The sequence below is a fragment of the Silurus meridionalis genome, chromosome 9, assembly GCF_014805685.1.
Source record: "Silurus meridionalis isolate SWU-2019-XX chromosome 9, ASM1480568v1, whole genome shotgun sequence".
NCBI lineage: Eukaryota > Metazoa > Chordata > Actinopteri > Siluriformes > Siluridae > Silurus > Silurus meridionalis.
Genome location: NC_060892.1, coordinates 12,218,671 through 12,244,476, shown reverse-complemented (window position 1 = coordinate 12,244,476; position 25,806 = coordinate 12,218,671). Strand labels below are relative to the sequence as shown.

The 25,806-nt window shown below is 40.7% G+C and overlaps 1 protein-coding gene across 6 annotated transcripts in view; it reads left to right on the top strand.

The window, feature by feature from the left end:
* tead1b (TEA domain family member 1b) overlaps nucleotides 1–25,806 on the top strand; it is a 67,953-nt gene that overhangs the window by 27,655 nt on the left and 14,492 nt on the right. For 2 of the 6 annotated variants that reach the window (XM_046856801.1, XM_046856800.1), the window contains exons 4-7: nucleotides 16,652–16,716; nucleotides 18,384–18,446; nucleotides 18,556–18,618; nucleotides 25,609–25,620. In XM_046856801.1, coding sequence (XP_046712757.1) covers nucleotides 16,652–16,716; nucleotides 18,384–18,446; nucleotides 18,556–18,618; nucleotides 25,609–25,620 — 203 coding nt within the window. The remainder of the gene's footprint in view (nucleotides 1–16,651; nucleotides 16,717–18,383; nucleotides 18,447–18,555; nucleotides 18,619–25,608; nucleotides 25,621–25,806) is intronic. The other 4 variants (XM_046856802.1, XM_046856804.1, XM_046856803.1 and 1 more) reach the window with 4 other exon arrangements.

Here is a 25,806-nt window from a genome sequence, read left to right as displayed (position 1 = left end):
TGTACCGCACGTAAAAGGATTGCATACGGTACCGAATGTGTACCGAACCCGAAAGCCCTGTAAATTTGAATTTTTACTGCTGGAATTTCAATCTGTGAAAACTAACCCCATTTAATGCATTTAATTGCCATATTACATCAAAATACAAATATATAAATAAAATATAAAAAATAAATTTTAAATTAGTTTTAAAAAGCTAACAGCATGTGTGGTGTTTTCTTTGTTTTAGTTGAAATGATCCCAAACTTTGGAAACTTCCTATTGTATTCTTTGGCCTGAATCTTCTATTCGCCCCTCGCTGTTTTATCTCCGTTTCTCCATTTTTCATTTTGCAGCGTCTTCTGTGCTACCTGTCCAGGGGGTCTCATTTATAAGTGTAGCGTATGCACAAAACGAGGCTGAAAACGTGCATACTCTGCTTTCCATGCAAAGTTTGTGATTAAATAAAAAAACTTGACAGGAGAGAGCGTGCTGCTATAAATAAACTCTGACCCCTGCATATGTACAACTTGGATACACAGAATGTGAGAAGGGGGAATTGGAGACACGGATAACGTGCACAACCTTTGCGTGGAAAGTGGCATGCGCACGTTTTTCTAGCCCTGTTTCGTGTGCACGACATTTATAAATGAGACCCCAAAGTGGTTCAGAGTTTAGCGAGGGGTGCGTCCGTAATAATGGTCCGTGGGGAAACAGTGCTCTGTGTGTAGTTAAATGGACTAAATGAAGCATCGATGCAAATAATTTGCCTCAGTGCTTTTTTGTATTCGAATTACTTGAGGAATTGTTTCAGCAATAATATATATATATATATATATGAGTGTGAGAGAGGGCAGGTCTGAAAGGCAGAGTGTGGGTGTTATTTTTCTTCCGGCGCTGTGCCACACTTTCACTGCCGAAACTAGTTTGGCGGGAATGGCAGAGATCTGAAGGTGGCAGATTGCGGCTCGGCGCTCTTTGTAGGGGCCGGGCTCGTCTTTCAGCCATGCAGCTGTCGCTGGACTCCTAGTGCCAAAACCATCGCGCCGTGAACTGTGACCCATGCACTCGCTCAAGCATTAACAAGGGCCGTTACAACTGTCAAAACAAGCAGGGCCGTCTGTCAGCAGGAGGCCAAGCAAATTAAAAATCCGGAATTTCTTAATATGTTTTGTGTGTGCAAATCACAGGATGAGTCAACACCTGTATAGTGCCTGTCTGTGTCATACTCACAAATCAGAGCTACTACACACACTACTGCACTCTATTTTTAAAGAATTATTATAATAACATTATAATAATATTCATTCATATTTAAAAAGGAATATTTAATAATTCTGTAAGAGACTCTTGTCCTGGTCTTAACAAGGCTCACTTTCAAAAGAAAACATACAAAGCTTGACAAGATTTCACATAAAGAGTAACGTGCATGCTATAATTAGTTTTGCACAAAGGTCGGGGTTAATATTTAACCTTTTAGTTCTTTCATTTCAATACAAGAAAACTGATGAATTGTTAATTCAGCAGGTTACTGCAGATATTATTGAGGCTAAGTACTTCTGCAATCCAGACTATGCTAGTTAAATGGCTAGCTCCTCTTAGATGTTTGTTTGGCAAAACCTAGATTATAAGAAGACTTTGTACTCCTTTAAAAATGTTTGCTCTAAAAACCTCTTACTCGCTGTGAAATCTCCACGGCAGGGATAAGGGGGTGTTTATATATTCAGAAACTTTCTGCTGCAGCTTGTGCTAACCTAGCCAGCTAACTGGGACATGAGGAACAAAGCATTAGTATTAGTCAGTTTTACTGTATTGGTAATTTAAATAACAATAAAATATTCAAAATTCCAGTTGATTTCTACTGTGTGTGTTGGCACGCTAGATAATCTCAGTGACTGTAGAGGACCTGGGATAAGAGAAGGACATGAGACATGTTTATGGGTGTTTAAATGAGCATAAGAAGTATGTTTAGTTTTTAAGAAAATGTTCTGTTTTAATCAATGCCTTGTTTATGTAAAATATTATAAGAAATCTTTATTTTTGTCTGTTATTGTATCTTTCTAATGCGTTTCTCAAGATACACAATTGCATATAAAATAATTGAAAAACAATCCTACGCTTTTTTGTGTTGTAACATCTGACTTCAGTCGTCTTGTGGCATTCAGTGTGAGATTTTCAGCCTAAATTAGTCAAAGATGGCATGCTTCATGCCTCCACACTCCTTTTCAATCATTAGTTTCACTACTGCTCTACCTCTGCAGTCAGACCCATAATGAGGTCTGTCTTCATTTAATTTACTAGAATTATACTTCAGTATGGGTTGCATTATTGTTTTAAACAGTTTAAAGAGCAGGAGAACCGGCATCATGCAACACAGTGGAAATGTAAACCAATGCCATATCTTCAGCAAAATGGGTGTGGCATAAATATTAAAGGTTTTTTTTAATTATTATTTTATTTATAGTCAAAGACACTGGGGTACAAATTCTTGCAGTGTCAGCATGGTGTGTAAATTTAGCCCCTGACAGTTCCACAGACTCAGCTACATCACTCGACACATGACTTATATCTTATTATATTTATAATTGCAAATTAAATGGTGCCAAATAGATGCAGTCGATCTGAGACTCATCTTTGTAGGCATGCAAGAAAGCGTCATGTTTAGTTTAATGATTTTGTTTTGTGAACAGTTTGGTAGCAGAATTATATATTGTGCCGTGCATCGGTTGTCATAAAAAATGTTCTCTAGTATCGTTAAAGGACAAAAATATCAGTATCGTCCAGCCGAATGCGTACACTGTATAGTAGGGAATTAATTTCTGGTCTTTTTAAATGGTCCCCTTTCTTATCAATGCTTTATTGAAATGCTGTTTTTGTGGTGGGCTGTTTCTCGAGAATACCACCGGAGCTGATGAGATCTGCTTCAAGTGGCCCTTGATGCTGATGAAGCATGTTGATTGGCCCCAAGACACTGTGATAGGTTTTTCTTTTTTCCTCTTTTATTTAAAGAGAGGCGAGGCCTCGGACACCGGACCACAATCGAAATCTGCTTTTGATAGGGCGGCTGCTGCACTTCTCCCGGCATGTGTTAAGGGGCGGAGGCAGAGGAAGCAAGAGACACAGGTATTCCAGCGACAGAAAGAGAGGGATTGCACATGTGCTCTCTGCTGTCCTGAGTGCCTTTAAGCCCTTTGTTCCCCTGGCTGAATGCAGTTAATTAGCAACAGTTACTATAGCAACTGCCTCTCGCTTCAAAACAATGTCTCATTTTTTTTTGCAGCTAAGCTTATCGTACTGTTTACCTGAAGGGCTCGCCTCTGGCTCCTTGCCCAGCCTCTGAGGTTAATTGTGACAGCAGCGAAAAAACATCACAACCGCTGCTTTGTGAAGAGAGAGAAGTGTGGGTGGGGGGAGGAAGAAAGAGACGAGAACCCTCAGCGGCGAGAGCCGAAGACCCAGCACTTACATAATTCACCTGCTTTGCGAGCCTCCATTCAGCCTGGCCGCAGGCAATTACATACCCTCTGGAGTACATCACTGCACACATGGCCAGATGTGAAACATGACAAGAAAAGCAAAATGGGACATTGAGATCAGAGAAAATGTATTTAATGGAGGTTATTGTGTGTGCGGGAGCGCCTTGTGTCAAATTGCTTTGAATAATGCACCCCTCGTAAGCTGCTCTCTCTAATGTGTCTTGAATTTTTTTTTCCGAGTATCTTTGTAAATTTGTAAATTCTACAGAAACTTCTTACTTTTTTTTTTTTGGTCTTAACCTGATTTACAACATATGGCTTGTCTCAGTGCTTTTGTCATATATGATAAGGATGCAAATATATAGATTTTTTTGTTTGCGATGAGAGAGTCCATCTCAATGTCTGGGAAGAGACAGAATTAAAAAAAAGGAATCTTGAGCTTGACCGATACTATGAAGATGCCTAAAAGCCACCATGGCGTGTCACTGCGAGAGAGAAACCCACAAGTTGGCTACAGATACGTTCTTGGTCAAAAAAAAAACATTATCAAACATGACAATGGACAAAAAAAAAATCCATGTAACTTCTTGTTTGTGCCTATGTGACTGTTTTCTGTACTGATGGATGTCTAAAGAAGGGTGTAGTAGTTTTCTATGTCATTAGAGATTATTTAATGTAGAATCTGGACATGGAGGACCTGTTATTTTATAGTTTGTTTTTAAAAATCTGTGAAGATCTTATTGGGATTATTGCTTCTGTGCAGTGTAACAAGTTATAATCTTAAAACCTTGGTGAAATTGCACAGTTTCGGTCCGGAGTCTACTCTGATAAAGCAGTCTAAATATCACAGTATGTTTTGGATGATGCTCAGGAGCACATGCAGGCTGTTATGATTATTATGTGTGAAAGGACCATCTGTTTCAGGAACTGGGTGCTTTTAGCGGCTGCTATAAGGCCCTGGCCACCCGAGCAGTATTTTACAGTGCATCTGTTTGCTTAGGAGGTGGCGAGCGTTAATCATATTGTTTTTTTTCTTTTCTTTTCTTTTGGGGTGGGGGTTTTTCCTTATTTTTTCTTTTCTCTCGACCGTGACCCAAAAGCTGTAAGATGTTTCGCATCAGGATCAAGGTCCATGCATAAGAGCAGATCGGACCTGTTTGCCGTGCCGCTTTGATGAGGCATTTGTTTTTGCCCTGCTACTGACACGCCGCACACTCAGTCATCTCATCAGGGCCAGGCGGCCGTCTCAGACGAGCACTAAGTGGCACTTGGTTTGCAGAGCTGCTGTGGCTCAGTTAAGCGTAATAAGCGAGCCTGGCCTCCCCCGTGGACCGCTGCCGCAAACCCGGCCACCCGCTGTGAGGATAATGAGGAATTCTGGGATCCGCTCAGGCTCCCTGTGCTACCTGCATTCAGTCCGCGAATGGAGTCTGGAGAACTTCAGCCTCATACGCACTCTCACACACGTACACACACCACCTATACAATCCCTCACTTTTATCGGCACGCCGTTGTGGCTCGGAAGCAGCCCAGTAGCTTTTTACACCTGCGTTTCCAATTACATTGCGATTACTCTTCGTCGTGTGAAGATGAGTTGCTGTCTTTCTCAGTGCAAGCAACAGGTTGGGTTAATATAGTGAAAGTTTTTTTTTCTCTGGTGTCACATGGATATATCCTTGGTTCAGATTCGTATCAGTTCTAGAAAGCAAAAGGATTTTGCATCTGCATCCAATCATCATTTTTTGTTATACTGAAATGTTTGCAAGGACCTAGAGGTTGATTTATCTCGTGTTGTCCTGTAGTATTTACATGTCTTCAGTTTACCCACAAAATCCTGTACTGTGGTGTTGGTAAAGTAATTTTCTTCTAGTCCATTTGACACCTTTTGAGCCAGGCAAAGACTGTAGTGAAAAACATATGGTTCCTGAAAACATGTCCCCAAGTGCTGGTCACACTTCCCTGCTCTTATTTATTTTTTAATTTATCGTGCAGACCCAATTGGCTTAACTGCAGTATCTTTATAACAGGGTATTTTAAATATAAAAAAAATTTTTTTTAAGAGAATTGATGGTTTTGGCCTTCTGCTGATTTTAGTGAATGGCTCTGTTCTATATTCTCAGTATTTGTCAAGCTATATACATAAAATCAGACAGACAGATGTTAAGACAGAATTTAAGAGCTAAGTAATCAAACCTGAACCCTTGGTTACTATAATATAATTTTTCTACTACACTTGTTCAAAGATTTGTTCTTTGATCCAGCTGCATCTTTAAAAAAAAAAAAAAAAAAGATTTGTTTGTACTGACCAGTTGAAAGCACTTGTTCTTCAGGTTAGCTGAGCCATCCCATGCTCCACTGCCCACCTTAAACCGACTGCCCAAGGCATTCGTCACTGCAGTCTGGTTACACTGCGAGATGTAATTTTATTGACAACCCTTTTTTTTCCTCCCAAAACATGTTTGTAAGATACATTGCTGAAAGACTTTGTCTCCTCAATCCTCGGTCAGTTTTGGCCTTTGACATTGGTATAAAAAAACAAAACCATGACCCATCTGAGATTTAGTTTCCTAATGAATTCCAGAGCAAGAAAAAATAAAGCTTTGTTGGTTTTTTTAGTCCCAGAAGACCGTCGTGTGGCTTTTTTTGCTTTGCAAGCAATCTGCCGCTTCAGACTTCACACTGGTTCCTCATCAATGTGGAATGTGGTGGGAGAAATCTCGTATTGCTCTATTAGCGAAAGCGCACACAGTTATCACGTAAACTCAACAAAAGCTACAGATGATAGAGAGCTTTCGAATTTATCTAGGAATGTAAAACATTTGCACTTTAGTCTTTTCTCTTTATCAAGTAAATGGCTGTAGTACAAGACCCACAGATGTACCAGCAAATCTTCGGACTTGCATATTAATTTTAATAATTAATACATGTTATAGATCAGCATTTTAAAAGTTTAAACTTAGAAGGGCAAGCCTTCCATGACAAAAGATTCTTGCCCACTGTTTTTCACGCCAGATAGTAATCACGATGACATTTATGCTTTACTTCATCTCTACCTAAAAGATGCAGCAGCGCTTTATTTCTTTAGCTTGTCCAGCTCTCTTACTTCCACCTCTATCTTTACACTTTGCTCAAACAGATTAGATTCCAAACCCTGATGCAAATAAACATAATAGTTCTCATCTCATAGATTGCTGAAAAGCAGGGCAACACTGTGCACATGTTCTATAGCTTTTACTCCAAATCCAGCATTTGCACCAACATCTATACTGCTTGGGCTACTTTGGATTTCTCATTAGCATGACCTTGAACATCACTGAAAGATGTTACATAAGAAGAGAAGCTTTTGCTCTTTTATTTTAATAAGCTAATGTCCTGTGTCCAGTGTCAATGAAATACAGTACCAAGGAAACATTTCTTTTTACCAGCATTGTCATTGTGTAGATTAGTTTTTTTTTTCTAGTCTATAGTCTTCATTTTTATTTCAGACGTCACTGGGGCAGTTTGTACAATCTAATTAACCAAAGACCATGAAAGTTCACTTCATTTGTCTTTTGTACTCTTATTTGCCAGGATGTGTGTGATCTCCATATTCAGGTCTACAGTAAGCTTGTCTGAAGGAGCGTTACTTAGCGTTTCAGAGTGTATGGAGTGAGTCCAGCAGAGCAGACAGCCGGTTCAGTAACTGGTTTCAGGTTGCACAGCTCCAATTGGCTGCTTTTGTGTGTCTGAAACAGGGTGCTTTGTACCATTTAAAGACATAGTCTAATGAAACGAATGATTTGCTGTAATTGAAAAGGGATCTGGATCATTTTACATAACCATTATTATTTTTTGGCATCTTGATTGCCGAACATTACATGCATTACTGAGATGTGTTCTTAAGAGTTTTAAGAAGTAAAGGATTTGATTTGGAATGCTTAAACCAGTGTGGTGGAAAAAAAAGGAAAATTCCCATGCAATTTGCAGCTGTGAAGACATTGATTCAGGCCTGGAGCCTGAAGAACCAGAACAGGATCTGAAGGGAGTGCAACATGGGTGTGTGTAAGTGTGTGTAAGTGTGTGTAAGTGTGTGTAAGTGTGTGTGTGTGTGTGTGTGTGTGTGTGTGTGTGTGTGTGTGTGTATACGAAGCATCAGGGTCATAAAGTTTGGCTTTTCATTTACACATATTGGTGACTGCTAACAGGTTTCTCTTCATGTTCAGATGCAGGATTGATCCTGAGAGATTGAAAATATTGATTTAACCCTGCGTCTGACTGTGTGCGTGCTGGGAGGTGCTAGTCGGCGGCGTGTTCACACATCAGCAGGACTTGAGTTCCACCGTTTCTCCAAACCTCTTGGGACTCCTCATTACTGCCTTGCATTTTCCCTTCTCTCCCTTCCTCTCTCTCTCGCTCTCTCTCGCTTTATTCTGAAAGAGCCTCTTTTCACCCCCCTGACCAGACCTGCCTCAACAGTAATGTATGTGATGATGATGATGATGCACTTGCGCCTTCTAATTGATAGAGCAAGGCCATGGAGGACTGGCTGCATTAATTGGCCTTCTGGGAGCTTGTGCAGATTCAGCGAGGTTGGAGTGGCTTCTGCTCTGCTGACTAACACTGAGGAGTGGAGAGAGAAAGGACAAACATGGCCAAGTTGAATCCCCTCCCCACCTGCGGCTGTGCTCTGGGGATTTACGAGGGGTCATCTAATGTAATCCTCTCTGTCTTAAGAAGGACCTGGGTGAGCACCTGCAGATTTCTGCCGTTGGCTTGTCTGTTTGCACAATGGATGTTCGTCATTAATCCCCAGCCTCCCGACACCCTTCGTCCGCCTGAACGTCCATAATTCAGGCTTTTAGCGCTAACCCAGGTCACCAGGAGTTAACTATCGATTCCATTTTTGTGTTTGGAAACTTTGTATTGATTTCTAAAAGGATATTCATTACACTTAAGTGTCTTTTAATAGAGCATTTAAATGAACTGCAGTCAGGTGTGACTCATAAGGCATATGATCTATTACTAAGTCTTAAATCTAACACTGACACTCAACCTTATTTTATAGTAAGTTATCTCATAAGTAACTGCTCTCTGACCTTTCACAGGAACTCCTGTGACTCAGAGAAAGCTCACAGCTTGTTGCCTAAACGCTCTGTTAACCGTGAATACTCTCAGATCCGGCTTGTATACCACGCCATTATTTGCTCCACAAGAGCAGCGTTTTAGAGTGACAGTGAATGAGTAGCGTATATAGTCAGTAGGTGTGATGGTGGAATGTGAAACATTAGTGGTTTCTTTCAAGCATGTAGTACTTTCTGATCTCTGCTAGCTCTAGACCACAGCTGCGAGCTTTTCAAATTCGCTTCCTATAAATGCTATCTCGGAGGAAACGCATGTTGTATTTTCTCACCAACCTTCATCTTTTGGTTGATGTGTGGTTATATTGAATTGAAGTGGTTTTGTTGCCTTTTTTTCCCTTTTTTTTTAGCTTTGACATTTTTCATAAACCTTCTTGCTTGGTTGAATATTGGCCAAGAATTAATGCTTTAAAGAAAGGATTGAAGGTGAATTGTGCCAATTCAGTCTGGTTTCAAGGGATTCAAGATTTGAGAAGTAAATTTTGTTCCATGCAGCATTTTCTTAAATTTAAAATCGCTTATTTTTTCCCTGGGCACCTTTTGAGATACAACACAAATTGATGGGCAAGTATAATCTATTAATGTTTGTCTTTTTGGGTGTTTAAGCATTTCTGTGAAATAAATTACGCTGCTTTTAGGAATGGTTATGGGAATTGCAGAATGAAAAAAAGCATTAAATGTCATTTGCAGAAAACCCCAAGTTACGGTTTCACTCTATTTGGGAAAAGTCAACATTGGCAAGTGGCAAATTATGGATAGAAGAGAAGACCAAGTGTGTATGTGCGAAAAACTAGACAATGTTTCACACACTGAGAAGCAGATGGCATGGGGGGCCAAGGTCTAAGTAGACTGAGAACTCCCAGCAGACCCACAGTTCACCAGGTCACGTTGCACAACATATAGACTTGAACCTTGAGCTTGTAAAGCCAGGGGTGAGTGGGAGTGCAGCATTGTGACCCAAAAAGAAAGACTGGTGTGGGTGTGAATGCTCTAGAATAAGGTGTGGTAACTTTGGCCTTGAAGCCTTTCCTCAGTCTTGGTCATCTCTAAAGCCTGGGCCCCACCACTATTTAAGAGCTTAAGCTAGCCATATTTGGCAGCTGGTTGGCAGGAATCAGATGTTGGGCTCTGCAGCTGTTATCCGGATTTTTAAAAGGATTTCATTGGTTGCATACACTTAGTTTCAATTATGACTGAGAGTAGTACTTGATAACCTATGAAACCCAAACTTATCCAAGAGGTCAGATTTACCATGCATTTCAAAACAAGAGCTCTTGCCACTGGTTTTGCTTTTCTTGTCACTTTGAATTTTATGAAATATTTGAACTGACTGGTTTAGTAATGTTTTGTTTCTTCTAAAAAGCTTTATAAATGTGGGTGTTGCTTTAAATGCACATGCTTTCAATATAAATGACGTGCATGACAGCGGTTTCAACACAAAGGGTTTTGGTAAGGAAATTCCTGGATATGTGTTTGGTCTTCAGTATGATATTACATTTGAAATCTTAAATGCATCCATCATTTAAATGTCAAATCTCAATGCTGTTCAGCTTTCAATGCACAAGCACTTCTTTGTTTTTTCTTTTCTAAAATGTCTCTCATCTTTACCAGTAGTGTTTCTTAGAACTTGATCACATGAATTAAAGGCTTCCTATCTCCAGATTATACAGACACCAACACTTTCAGGGTTCCAATCCCTGCCAGTGAACCTTGGAGTCTGGAGGTTGCCTGAATGCCTCTATATTGTTGGTTTAGTCCATTCTAATGCTAATGTCAGCCCAAGACCCTTGAGTCATCTATCATGCATGACAGGAAAGCAGGAGTATTGTTTAGGCGTGATGCCCCACACTGGAATAGGACAATTGCCTCCATTTCTTTCATTGTGAACAAGCTACATCTACTTAATGTTCCTGCACTAACGTGTCTGGATTCATTGTACATGTACAGTACATTCTAGACAATGTGTAATGTCCTCTTTAACAAACTGGCAAGTAAGTGCAACCTTGACAACTCATTTTCCATTAATGCACACATTTCATCAAGAGATTCTTCAAAGATTCTTGCTTTTTGTCACAAAAAAAAAAGCCCCAAGGTCTGCATCATTGTCCCAGATAATTGCACTTTAGTTTATGTCCAGTGGGCTTGTTGAGTATTCGTGGGGGCTAATTAAGGTTAAACACAGGCAAAATTATTATCGTGGTTCTTCTGTCACAAGTAACCAAGTTACAACCTAGAATTAATGACCGATTTCGATGTGGTGCTGAGATCAACCAGAGCTCTGTACATTTTTGAAAACTGTCTCTTGTTTCTCAAAGTGCTGTGCAAGGCAAAAAAAAGCCACATGAAGAGATGCTTTGCATGTGTGCAAGTGCCGCTGGCTCACTCTCACCCTGTGCTAGCACAATCCAGCATGCACTGACATCATCGCTGGACCAGATGTGTGCATGGCCTTGCCTGTTAAACCATAGTACTACAGGAAATAAATGCTTTGCTAACAACATTGCTCTGCAGCCTTATTTTGCAATCAAATAATGCCAAATGAATAGGCTTGAATACTCTTTAATTGCTGAAGCTTTCCTTTGATTAGGTCATCTCTGTTTTGTTGAGATGGCAGGAAGTAAGATGGGACCACATTTTTACTTTATTTTCCTTTGTGCAAAAGCAATGGCAGTTTTCCTTCATCCTCTTTTCCTTCATCCTCTTTAAGTAGAAGTCGGATATTAGTGTTGGCAGTGGTGGAGAGGAGTATGGCTGAGAACTGGAGGGAAAGGGGAGGGGTGTGCCACGTGTTGCTTAATCCAGGGACAAGCCTATAGATATTCTTTACCACCAGTTCATTTCCAAAATCCAAATCTTCAACGACAGTTCTTTAACTGCTGTGATTATGAAGTACATAATATACACATTTTCTCTTTTATTCACTGTAATGGCTTGCTCATTTAGTGGCACTTCAGTTTAAGACTTTGGCTCAAAGAGCAGACCTCAAATAGTGGGTAAGTCTAGACTCATTAATTAAGAATACAAATTTATGCTTTTGAAATAAAAGTTCAAATACTGCTTGCACTGTGCCAGTTGGACTGTTTGGGCGATCCTGAGAAAGAAGCAATAAAAAAACCCCAGAGGAAATAACTCACAGAGGAGTGAATTAAAAGCAGGCTGGTTGAAATCTTCCACTAAATGAAAGGAGTATGATGGAACATGGTCAGAAAGTGGCAGTGGAAAGTGAATATGTTGTAAATCATTCTGGCCGCCACTGCAAGCAGCATGGAGGTTAGAAGAGCTGCGATGGGGGTAGTCAAGGGGATCTGTACAAACCGAGCAGCTGTGTAAACCCTACAGATTGAGGGAGGGTCTGGACAGAGGCAAGCAGAGAGACTGGGAGGGATAAAGTGAAAGAGGGGAAACTTTTCAAGAAAAGCAGTTAGCTATACCCCCACTTAGCTGACTTCCACATCTCAGCCTCAAACCGTGCAAATAATCAGTGCTCCACCTAGTTTTGAGAAAGAACTTCTGCCTGGCTGGCAGCTGGATTCAAAACCACCTCCAATACAAGCACAGAAAAGCTTTGAGGTTTTCTTTCCCTGCATATGAAGGGTAACGGCTGAGGGAGTCTGTACACTGTGGAGGGTGTCCTGAAAGCCCCTCAGCAGGGAGTAGGGAAAGAGAGGCAGTCCAGCAACCTCAGAGAGGGGGTAGAGCTGTATTTTTAATGGAAAAAGAAGTCAGCTGCTGAGGGGCCAATCAGAGTGGGTGGGGGTACCTCAAGGCTCCATTGTGGACCAATGCCTCTTAAGGGCTATTGATATGTCTTCAGACCTCCATGACGTATTCAGATACAACTTTTTTCTTTTACCAAAGAGGGCATAGAAAACACTTTCACTCTCTCCCAAAAGCTCAGACTCTAATCTTTAGGGTAACCTAATAAATACCTAATCCTTCCCCTGCTGTTTTAAGTGACGGGATCTCTGTTACTGAGCTGACGTCCTAAACCAATTCACCACAGGAAGGTTCTTATCGGAGTAGGCCACATTCATTTTTAAACACTGTCCATTTTATTAGGAGATACTGTATAAGGAACCAGCTAATGCTAAATCTGTCTTATTAGTGAAGCTGAAGCTAATATGCACCTTACAATACATGGATGAAAGCAGCTCTATTTGATTTCCCCTGCCAAGTGCCTGGAAAACATGTAATAATAACAAGGACCAGGGCTGCGTAGTTTGTAAAAGTGCATGTGGAAGCAATAGGAGCTAACGTCAGGATGTCTACCCAAATTTGAACAGGATCTAAAAATTGAAATTTATATTGTTAAACCCAGTATGCTTTATTTGCCATTTAATGATGTATGGTTTGAAAACGTATTTATATTTTTCCTAAAATTAAAAACAGTTCCTCAAAATTACTATGAAACTTTCTTTTGGGAAACAGTGAGTTTAGCAGTCTTGACTAATGCAGTACAGTTAAGCAATTAATGCTGAACATTGTGGATTAAAAAAAAACTTTTAATACTTTTATTAAGAAATCTCCATGGGGCAGGGGCAGCTTGGTCACGTGTAATGGTTCTACTCTCTTCTTAAGCAGAACACTAGTGCTGATTAGCTTATAAATTGTACCGAATTACTCCTTCTAACCTTCATGGGGGGTAGCTTGTGTGGCAGGGGATTTGAAGGCCTTGAATTTGGCCTGTCTTTTTTTTTTTTTTTTTTTTTTTTTTTTTTCTTTGTGCCAGCGTTGTTTTGCACAGCAAACACAGGAGAGAAAGCACACTGCCCCAGTCCCACTGAGCATGGTGGCTTCCACCCCCCCCCTCCAAGCCGGTGAAAAGAATGAATTATTCAGCAGTAAGCATGCTTACAGCTGGCCGATTGTGAGCTTTGATCTAGGAATGGGGCGTCTGCATGAATGGGCCTTATTGTCATGTTATGTGTACACAGTGTGTGAATTATTGAAAGTGGCGAGGGCCCCGGCTTCATCTGGGAGAGATTACAGTGCAGGCATGCTGTGGTGGTGAGCTGGAGCTGCAGATCTCCCAAATACTGTTTATTTGTTTTTGGGTCACATGACTATTGGTACAGCCTTAACGAAGGAGTAGGCGAGACTGCCCCCACACTTTGACTCATCCAAAACTCACACAAACATGGGCCGGAGGCTAGGCAGCAGTGCACACCTGTTGGGTGGGGCCTTAAGTGGGCTTTTTTTTTTGTTGTTGTCTTTACCTAAAAGGTATTTCTGACTTAGTGACTGAGCATATAAAGACTGAAAATGCTTCTGAGCTATAAATCTTTCCAATCTCACAATATACAAGATCATTTATTTTTTCAGAAACGGTTTATACTCTTGTCTGTTTGATGTATTAATATTTAATATCTCATTGATGGAAAAGCTATTTGTTAAGTAAAGAGCATAGCTGTGGTGTCTGAATATCAGTACTTGATGCAAAGGTGGCCTTTCTTTAGCTGGTGAAGGACAGTAGCCACACTCACACACAGACACAGAGAGAGCTTCTTTTTTCACGCGACAGGTGTGTAATGGCAGAAGCTCAAGAGGCATTACCCGGCCCTGCTGGCTTTCATCTAGCCCACCTGAACACAGCGAGCTCACCCTGTGCACAGCAGGGAGAGGCTGCAGCCTGCACGTGTGTGTGTGTGTGTGTGTGTGTGTGTGTGTGTGTGTGTGTGTGCCCTCATTTCACACACCCTATCATTGCCACAGCCAGCAGCATCTCCTGCACTGAAGTCTACATACAGTACTTATTACACATCAGTCCTTACTTTTTTTTTTGTGGCTCTAATATCTCTGGGCAGATATTAGCATCCTGACCAACTTCATCACTGTATGGTATGGAGGCTCCACTGTGTGTGAACGTAAATAAATGGTGGTCAAAACCGCCCAACGCATCACTGGCACTAATATTTATTTACTGTACATATGTTTACATGTACACTAACTATATTGCCAAAAGTATTCACTCACCTATCCAAATCATTGAATTCAGGTGTTCCAATCACTTCCATGGTTACATGTGTATAAAATCAATGCTTATTGCAATGGAATGCACCTAGGCATGCAGACCGCTTCTACAAACATTTGTGAAAGAGAGAGAGATAGAGATAGAGAGAGATACTTTATTAATCCCACTGGGAAATTTACCCATGGGAATGGGTCGCTTTTTGGAGGTTAGTGAATTCCAGCATGGTACCGTGATGGGATGCCACCTGTGCAATAAGTCCAGTCGTGAAATTTCCTCTCCACTAATATTCCACAGTCAACTGTCAGTGTTATAACAAACTGGAAGCGATTGGGAATGACAGCAACTCAGCCATGAAGTGGTAGGCCACGTAAATCCACTGCGCGGGTCAGTGGATGCTGAGACGCATAGTGCACAGAGGTCGCCAACTTAGTCAATAGCTACAGACCTCAGCTTCATGTGGCCTTGAGATTAGCTCAAGAACAGTGCATAGAGAGCTTCATGGAATGGGTTTGCAAGCCTTACATCACCGAGAGCAATGCAATGCATTGAATGCAGTGGTGTAAAGCATGCCGCCACTGGACTGTCTGACTGCATTGTGCCGAGTGTACAGTTTGGTGGAGGGGGATTATAATGCGGGGTTGTGTTTCAGGAGTTGGCCTCGGCCCCTTAGTTCCAGTGAAAGAAACTCTTAATGCTTCATCATACCGAGACATTTTGGACAATTTAATGCTCCCAACTTTGTGGGAACAGTTTGTGGATGACTCATGCCTGTTCTAACTTGATGCGCACCAGTGCACAAAGCAAGGTCTATAAAGACAGGGATGAGTAACTTTGGTGTGGAAGAACTTGACTGGCCTGCACGGAGTTCTGACCTCAACCCATTAGAACACCTTTGCGATGAAATAGAGCAGAGACTGCGATTGGGTCTTCTCGTCCAACATCAGTGTCTGATCTGAAGAATAGTCAAAAACTCCCATTAACACACTCCTGAACCTTGTGGAAAGCCTTCCCAGAAGAGTTGAAGCTGTTACAGCTGCAAAGGGCCAACATCATATTCAACCCTATGGATTGAGAATCGAATGTTACTCAAGTGCATTTGCATGTGAAGGCAGTCAAGCAAATACATTTGGCAATATAGTGTTTATATTACATTCGGTCCGTATACTACATATTTATCTGCACTTGTCAATTTGCACAATTGATACTATTTGCACTTCTGGTAGATGCTAAACTGCATTTTGTTTCTGTGTACCTGTACTATGTAATGACAAAGTTCCATCTCTTGCTCTCTCTCTCTGGGCAGATGATCTACCTTCAGCTAAATAGTTTTCATGAATGCATGCTATTAGCTATACAAGAGAATCTGCTACAGAGCCGAGTTGATTCATGTTTAGAAACCTGCAGATGCACAGGCTCAAAAATAGCGTAATATTTTTATGCTGAAAACTTGAATTTCACATTGTGCTTGTTTATAAAAGCTGGTTATCTTACACAGGGCCAGATTTACAAATTGAAAACAACAGTTCTATGGCAACCATTGGATACAGTTGGACACGTAATTAGAGTGGCTCCGCACCTATAATTTGCGTAATAGTTTTGAGGTGGCGGCATGTTATTAACATATGAAAAGGCTAAGCAGGGGTCATTGTGCCTCGCATGGGCAATTAGGGGTGAGCCAAGGGCAGAAGAATGTTTGGAGCTGCCATTAATTGGAAATCACTACAAAGCCATGCTTTAATTATAATTTAGCGAGAACAGAACAGCGTTAAATGGACATATTTCCTTTGCCATTACGGGCTGTAACAGTATGAATGTCGGGATCTGTTTCCTTTCACGACGTGAGGCTTTGAAGAAATTGGCCTTAAATTAGATTAATTTGAAAGGCTATAGAGTCACACGGCTTTTTTCATGCTAATACCATGTGTGGCGTGCGTTTGCATTTAAATGACACTTGTTTGTTTGCTCGGGGGACAGAAAACAGCCCCCGTGCGCCGACCATAATGAAGAATATACATAGCGAGGCTGAATAGAGAGACAGGAATCCGATCATGAATATGTGAAGACTGTCTGTGCAAATATGTCATCATCTCACTTTGTTTCACTTTCAGGTCGGAATGAGCTGATTGCCAGATACATTAAACTGCGGACTGGGAAGACGAGGACGAGAAAGCAGGTAAGAAGCAGCGTTGCACGCACATCACACAGGAAGGCCATTTCTTTTGAGCGTGCCTGCCTCCTGCCTGAGCTTCTGTATAAAAGATTATTGAACAGATTCTAGTATCCAGCCATCACACAATTAATGAACATACATACTGCTATACATTTCTATACAAATATACTCACATAGCATTTAGATATAAAATAAACATTTATTACACACAAACGCAAGCTTTGCTGCATGCCCTGGCTGGAAGTAAATGGACTGATGTGACCTTGGAAGTGGAGCACTATGCTGAGACTCCTCCAGCAGGCTTTTTTTTATTTATTTATTTTTTTTTTAAAGCTGCATGATGGCACGACACTGAACTGGGCTGTGGCCAACATTCACATAAACACACACACACTCTCTTAAAGATGAAATAGCAATAAATACATTTCTCTCACAGTGGAAGAAAATCACCCCACACACCTATTCAGTCTTTTAGCCAGTTTTGATAGAGAATCTTTAAAGCCTGTGTTTAGTTATATCTAAATGTATTAGTGCTTATGGTTCAGTTGTAGAGAGAATAAGCTGTAAGGAGATTCAAAACTGCTTGTATTTTTTAGTTGTATATTGTCAAGGCTCCTGATTTTGTAAATTGCTAAACTACAGCTGAACTAGCCTTTTGATTAGCAGCTAGCTACAATGCGATCTACTAAGAAGTAAATAAACCTACTGTACTTTGTCAAACGGAGGAAAACCAGCTTGGGCATTTTCATTTTATTGTGCAGCTGCTTTACTGCTGGAGCTTGTGGGGGACACTAGGAAGTGCTCTTTTCTGTCATACCTCCAAGTAATTAAAGTGGAAAAATGTATTAGGCATTTGGGATTTACTGAAACAGAATCAGTTTTTTGTTAATCGCTAGAAGAAACAAGATATTTTGTTTAATTTATTGGTAAACAAGTAGCTGATATAAAATTCCCACAGTGACAACTGACGTAAACTAGACCGCGAAGGTAATGTTTTTGGCTTTAAAATGCAAAACAATTAAAATGTTTCAAATAGTTTAAAATGTCATTTTCGTGGGTACTTCAAGCAAAGAGCAAGGTAACAGCATTACAACGATGTGCTAACATGACCACAATTACATCCTAATTTGATTTGCATAAGCCCCATCTTAGCTGAAGTGATTGTTGTAATTAAATTGGAAAGGTCAAAGGAGCACTTGCACCACTCAGATATTTGCAAGTGACTTTGTAGCGTCAGAGAGCTGACTGGCAGTCGTTATTAGCATGCCAAATTCTCCATCCTCTCCCTTCTTTTTTTTGGTTGTGTGCAACCTCCCCAGTCACAGTGACATAGCGCTTAGCAGAAGTGCAAGCTCCACAGGCCGCTAGGTAAAGCGCTCAGTCCCTAAAGGCTACTAGACATGCCCATTCGGATTCAGCGTGCAGCCGAGCACATCTGCTGTTTCTTAATGTGCTTAAGGAGCCTGCATCCTCTTTAATCAGCTCACTTAAAAGCCGAGGGCGAGCCAAGCCGGTGCGGCTGGTGGTTTTGAGCTTGGGCTGCGCTTCTCTTCTGTCCTAGTAAGCCCTGCTGCTAAATCCTTCCTTGAGTGTTTTTATGGTGGAGAAAAAAAAAAGTGTAATTACTTTTCTGTATTCTTTTGTTTTTCCTTCAAAAAAAAAAAATGGAGGTGTCTAGTCACATACAGGTCTTAGCAAGAAAGAAAGTTCGTGAAATCCAAGCCGCCATCAAGGTAGGTCTGACTCCACCCCCCCCTCATCGCAGGGGTGGGGGGTTTTCATCACTATGGTTACAGGCTGTTTTTTCCTTTGTCTTCCCTCCCCCGCTCCCTGACCCCACAGGTGTCTAGTCACATTCAGGTTCTTGCCCGGCGGAAATCTCGCGAGTTTCATTCCAAGCTAAAGGTATGCGCTTCTCTGCTTTCGGCCCTGTGGTTGCTACGCCGTCTTCCTTTTTTCCACGTTGTCCCAGTTTCCCTCTAACCTATAACCTCTTGCATGCGAACGTGGGTGCTTTTGCATATAAAATTCACTTCTTCCACCTTTTCTTTATCTCTTTTCCTCACACACACCTTTTGTAACACTGCGGCCGTTTGGTGGTTAGTGTCTCCTTTTTTATGACTGTTTATGCTGCTGGGCCTTCATTGACCACTAAGTGCATCTGCTTTGAAGCTACCTAACCCTTGGGACCTCTTTGTAGTGCGAGTATAGTTCGAGCGCCTTTATTATTAGCTTATAATGCTGACCTGAATAGAGAGCAGGCAGTGTGGGTGGAGAAAAAAAAAATCCACCACACTGGATTATTCTTTCATCTAAATTTCGGGCCAAGGAACATTTTTTATTTATAGCTTGCGAACAGAAATAAAGAAATCAAAGCCGATGACTCTTGGCTAGTGTATAGAATGCATGACCTTGCATGTGTATGTGTGTGTATGTGCAATGTTCTGGAGTGTGTTGTGATTGAGATGTTCGGAGGCATGCTGGCAGAGCGCTTGGGCTGGCCGGGAGCTGCTGAGGTCAGAAGTCAGACGGTCAGCAGTTAAGCTTAAACTCATTCATGTGGGCGTGACCTTTGCAACCTGAGGCTGGGATTTTGATGCACACTCGGCTTCTAGCTTGTGCTGTAATGAAGTCATCCTTTTTATCCCCCTACCCCCCCCAATTCTCTATGGACAGATTGGGCCTAAAAATGAACCATTAGAGCCCCTCGCATTCTTAACGTGAGGTTCTCTCAGGCGCCTTTTTGCTCTCTTTGTCCTCTTTTTTTTGGCTGTCAAATGCTTACCTCATGCTGCATTAATGAAACTATTGAAAATCCCCGCCCCCTCCCAGTCCCCCCTCAACATCATACACACAAACGCGTGCGCGCACACACACACACACACACCCCCTGTTCATACTTCAGTCTACCCTCTTTTCTCTAAAGGCCACCTCTGATTTTTTTTAAAGCCTTTTGCACGATGCATAATCTACAGTAAATGTTAAAAGTATATACACCGCTGTAAAAATGGCAGTTTTTTGTGATGCAAAAACTTTTAAGCGCACCCAAATATATAAAAATATATATAAAAGATTTTTATTTTGAACATAAATACGCCGCACCTGTCTATAAGCCGCAGGTGTCTACATTGAAACTAATGAACTTTACACAGGCTTTAACGAAAGACAGTGCCTGTTACAGGGCTTGTATCTAAACAGTAGCCTACCAAGAAAGTCATTGTTCAGTGTCTTCCTCCTTTCTTTCACAACAATCTCTCTCGGGAGTTTATTTTTTGGCATCGTTGTGCGTTTAAAAATCACCATCGGTGAAGCTTTTCTCCCGATGCCATGCAGCTCAGAACACAGATGAAGTGCGTTTTTTCATGCCCGGTTGTTTTCAGCGTGACAAATGATTCGCATTTCCTGTATACAGTCCGAGTGAGCGGCAGGTCAAACGTCAGAAGAACCGCATCTATATTTATGATGTGGTGCGGCCCGATTCAGTGGGAGCGTGAATTAATATAAAGCGTTTCATTGGTTCACCTGCTCCCGTTCAGCAATTTTATTAGTCTAATGTTATGGGGCTCAGGTTTTTGGCTTGAAGCTTGTAAAACCGGGAAAAACCAAGGAAAAATCCATAATTAGCCGCTTTGTTGTTTAAGCCGCGGGGTTCAAAGAGTGGGGGAAAAAGTAGCGGCTTATAGTCCGGAAAATATGGTAATCAATGGCGGCCCGTGCATTTGGTACCTGGGCCTTCAGTGGGGACTTATTCAACTTAATCAACCTATTAATACCATCAATTCTATAAAAATTGCAATATAACAACGCGTCGCATTACAAAGAGAGAGTCATTTCACATATGGAGGGTGAATACCATTTTACTAAAGCAAGAAACCCAGTAAAGGCAACTGTAAACTTCTACACTACAACCACAACTGTGCACCTACATCATCTGGAGCAGTTCAGAATTAGTATTTGTCTAATAACAAATGTATTACAATACAACTGTAAATAAAATACAACCTACTCACCAGAGATGCAGACTCATAATTTGCACTGTTCCTCAAAAGCTGTAAGCCAGTGGTACCGCTCGCATTCACTGGTCTGGAAGTAGAGAACAAGAGACACGCTAGCTAGCTTCGGGGTTGGCCGACCTCCTCACGATGTATAGCTTTTCTTGAAAATGGATTTTTAAGTATGTCCGAGACCAAAGTAATTTCTCTTCCTCCGTAGGCATGAAAAAGTCTAACTCGGATGTATTAATGTGTGCAGAGCTACACACATGCTGTGCGAGTCGAACTTGGCTGTAAAAGTTTCCCTCTGACCAACCAATCAGAGGATGGAAAAATGCTGACTGTATTCTGGGCCAGCTAGCTGGCCCTGTGATGCGAATATGAAATCTGATTGGTTAAAGAAACAGAGCTATTTATTAAGGAGACCATGGTAAAAAAAAAAAAAAGGCCAGTAAAATAGACTTTGCAGGCCCTGGACAGATTAGATTGACATGGTAGCACATAGAGGCTGAAATCTGATTGGATTAAAAAAAAATCTAACATCCACATACATGTACTGAAGAGAATAAACTGTTGGGAATAAATTCATACAATTTTATGGAACAAATATTATAATTTAGGTTGTAAATGTATGTCAGTGCTTCTGATAGTGTTTAGGCCAGCAGAGAAGGCCTAGCTGGCCCTGACCGGCCACCACTGATATATATGTATATGTGTATATAATGTCAGAACTATTTCCACCCTTAATGTGAAAGTACAACTTATTAAAATCAAGTGAAAGAAAGTAAAACAAATTGCAATAACCTGGTTGAGTTAATGTACACACTTCTAAATAAATACTTTGTTGAAGCACCTTATAATTACAACACATCTTGACTTGGCAATAGGGCCTTTAAAAGCATGGATGTTTTGGTTGAGTCATTCTTTTGTTGATTTGGCTTTATGTTTCGGGTCACTGTCATGCTGACAGGTGAAATTCCTTTTCATCTTCTGCTTATTATCAGACACCTAAAAGGTTTGCAATAAAATTGACTGGTCTCTGGTATTCACGATTTCCTCCACCCTGATAAAAGCCCTGGATGTGGTGGATGAAAAGCAGCCCTAATGCAGGAATCTGCCACCACCATGCTTCGTCGTGGATATGGTGTCCTTTATGGTGTACTTTTATGATGAATTTTCTGCACCAAACATATTCCTTGGAATTTTGGTGTTATTAAGCGTTTGGAAGTAGTCTCTTTAGAAGACCATAACACCTTTTGCTACTTGGTTTATGGTGACTTTAGTTGAGCTTAGATGCTTTTTGTGAGAAAGGGCTTCTGCTAACCCCAAGACATGTGAAGAACATGCAGAGAGTAATCAGTACTTGTCAGATTTTCCTACAGCTCCTTTAATGTTTCTTGGCAGCATCCCCTGGTAAGTTTTTGTCTTGTCCTTTTACAATTTTTAGAGGGGCATCCTGTTCTTGGTGATGTCCCCATGGTGCTGTTTTTTTCTTTATTTGCCGTTGATGGTTTTTGCAGTGTTCCTTGGCTTGTCTCAATTCTTTTGTACCCCTGTCCTGATCGATAGCTTTCAACAAGTGAGGTATCATACATGCTTGTAAATTTTTTTGTGGACCATATTTATGAAAATATAAATATATGAAAATATGAAGAAAATCTATAGAAACAGCTGATGTTTATTCATTATTAACTGAAATAATTTAATGAATGACATCTATGTGATTAGTTCTTTTTCACCCTAAAATGTTCCTGATTTATTTATTTTTTATGTAAAAATCATAAATAAAAAAATAAATAAATAAATCAAAGCAGTGTCTCTCTCTAATGTGAAATAACATCACAAAAACCTGCCATCTGTACAGTGGTGTGTAATAATAAATTGACCCAATTTGAACGTTGGTGACCGAGAAGTTCATCAGTGTTCTTTCTGACCTTTTTTTTCTTTCTCTTTATTTCTCCATCTGTCCTTTATCTCTCCTCCTCTCCCTATAAAGACTTGACAAACTCTGTTGACTGGCACACTCTTCCACAGTTCCCAGTTTACTCAGAAGGATTGATGGACCCTTCATTGTACCCTTACCGAGTGTGTATGTGTGTGTGTTTCTCCACCGTGAATGGCTGATCTTTCAGGGCCACCGGCGGCTGCTGACTAGAAGCAGTCCGCCTTTTGTACGGCTTTCTGTCTCCTCTCATCTAAAGCAAATTAGAAGCAGGGAAGAATTCGAAGCCCGCTCCCAGTGCATTAGAGTAAACCGTCCCGGCGTCCCTTTATCCCAGACATGTTGAGTGAAATGACAGTCATTACAGCTCTACTCTTGCAGGGATAGTTTGTAATGAAAGGTGGCCACAATGATCTAAAGCCCTTCCATATCATCAGCTGCAAATCTTCCTTTATGATGGCTCAACTCATGACTTTCAGTCTGATCCTAAATGTTATATGATGTTTGATTTAAACCTCAGTATTGATTTAGATTAAGTTACAGCAGGGTTCAAAAGTCTGGTGTCTGCCAAGAGTCGGCTACTAATAACAGTTCATATTCCATTAGTTATGAAAAGCTGCTAAACATAATTACATCATTCATCACTAAGGAAATAAAAAAAAGACGCATTTCCTAAGAACTAGTGATGAGTAATGTGTAGAGGACTGTTCTGATTCATCGACAGGTCTTAGTCATTAAGGAACAGCAAATAGCATTAGAGTGGTCGGTTATGATTTGATTAAAATATATAGCAAAAACATATTTTTTTTGTAAAGAAGGTTGATATACAGTTGAGTGCAAATGTTACATTATATCCCCATAGTTTACTTTGTTTTAACTAAAGACTATGGGCACAGATGTTTAATTTGTCTCATGTGAACTTAAAAAAAACTATTTATAAATATAATTTATAATAATAAATATATATATAATTCGATGTAAATAGGCAATAGTAACTACTATTCAATACTAGAACGCATGGCTTCATGTCTCACCAAACTGGAACACTAATGGGAAAAGTCAACGCGCACCCGCTGCTTTTGATGCAAGCCAGACCTGTTTAAAAATGATTCAGAAACACGTCAACCTTTAGTGTGATTCAGTAATTGACTCCAAATACCAAAATATATCGCTCAGTGTAGGGAAAAGTTGATGAAGCTAGAGAAGATAAGCAATAGCAGACGAAAAGCACAAATGTTGTTAGATACAAACAAAACATGAATCAATTTTAACAAGCCTAAATGCACACAGTTGAGTAGTTTGTGTTTCCCCTTAGTTCACCTGTTGTAGAATCGTCCTGTTTTACTTCGAGTATGTTATTGGTGTTCACGGGGATAATGTGACCCATGTGGAATGTGTGAAGGATATGCCAACATTACAACATGATCTGATTCAAATTTGACCTCTAGTACACCGTCACACGGCTTGCAGTAATAGCCAAGTTTAGGGTCAGTGTGAATCAGGAAAACAGTCACATGACTGAACAAGGTATAATCTAAAGATAGAAACATGTGCGCACACACACAGTACAGTGGTGTGGAAAAATGTGATTTCTTTTTATTTATTTATTTATTTTTTGCATGTTTGTCACACTTTAATGTTTCAGATCATCGAACTAATTTAAATATTAGTAAAAGATAACACAAGTGAACACAACATGCAGTTTTTAAATGATGTTTTTTATTATTGAGGGAAACAAAATCCCAAAATTACATGGCCCTGTGTGAAAGTGTTTGCCCCTAAACCTATTAACTGGTTGGGCCACCCTTAGCAGCAACAACTACAATCAAGAGTTTGCGATAACTTGCGATGAGTCTGTTACAGCACTGTGGAGGAATTTTGGTCCACTCATCTATGCATGTTGTAATTCAGTCACATTGGAGGGTTTTGAGCATGAACCGCCTTTTTAAGGTCATGCCACAGCAGCTCAATAGGATTCAGGTCAGGACTTTGACTAGGCCCCCCAAAGTCTTCATTTTGTTTCTGCTCAATAAGAAAAACCTTTTAAAAACATGTTGTGTTCACTTATGTTTTACTAACTTTCTTTCGGCTTCTCCAATTAGGGGTCGCCGCAGTGGATCATCCGCATGTTTGATTTGGCACATGTTTTTATGCTGGATGCCCTTCCTAACGCAACCCTCCCCATTTATCTGGGCTTGGGACCGGCACTAAGAGTGACTGGGGTTGGTTCCCTGACCGGGGATCGAACCCTGGCTGCCGCGGTAAAAGCGCCGCATCCTAACCACTAGACCACCAGGGGACCACTTGTTACGTTTTACTAATATTTAAATTAGTCTGATGATCGGAAACATTAAAGTGTGACAAAGATGCAAAAATGATTTTTAATAATATTAATAATAATGTGTGTTTATATGTGGGTGTTTTTTTTTTAACCTGTCAAATGTACATTTTAAATATTCAGTGGTAGGACCTGATTTGGCTTTCAGCTGTTGTAGAATATTTGCCTCACTGTATATCATGCATTCTGAGATGCTTTTCCGCTTTCAACTGTGTTGAAAAAGTGGCTATTTAAGACTGTCAGCTCAAACCAAAATCTGGTTGTCCTTCTTTATCATCAACCAGGCATTTCTGTCAGCTGCCTATTTTTTATTTTTTTTTGCCCTATTTTTCAGTCTTTGTGTAAATTCTAGAGACTGGTGCACATGAAAATCCCAGGAGCTCAGATGACCCCATTTTGTTGTTTTCAAGATATGTACAAAACCTTTGCCCTTGTGAATGATAATAGTTCTTGGTAGGTGACTCAGACTTTTTGGACCCTTTAGTGATCTATGGTTGGTTATTTCTATAAAATGATAATTAACCAGCTGTTGGTCAACATGACGACGCATGTTTGTGCTGTGTGCTGATGTGAGCTGTGTGTAAAGTGACGATTACAGCAAAGCCTTGTCTGTTTCTGTTTAGGTGACGAGCATGGTAAGTACTTTGTCTTGATTGTGCTTGTCCTGTGTTCTGCTTTTTGCGTGCCTGCTTCTTCTCGAGGCCACACCTACACACACAGCACACACAGCTCTGCCAGCATGTTCACCTCCAGCTCATGCCCACCACCTCTATTCGATCACAGCCGCACTGGCCTGCTAGCTTTCAACTCTGTCTGCTTCT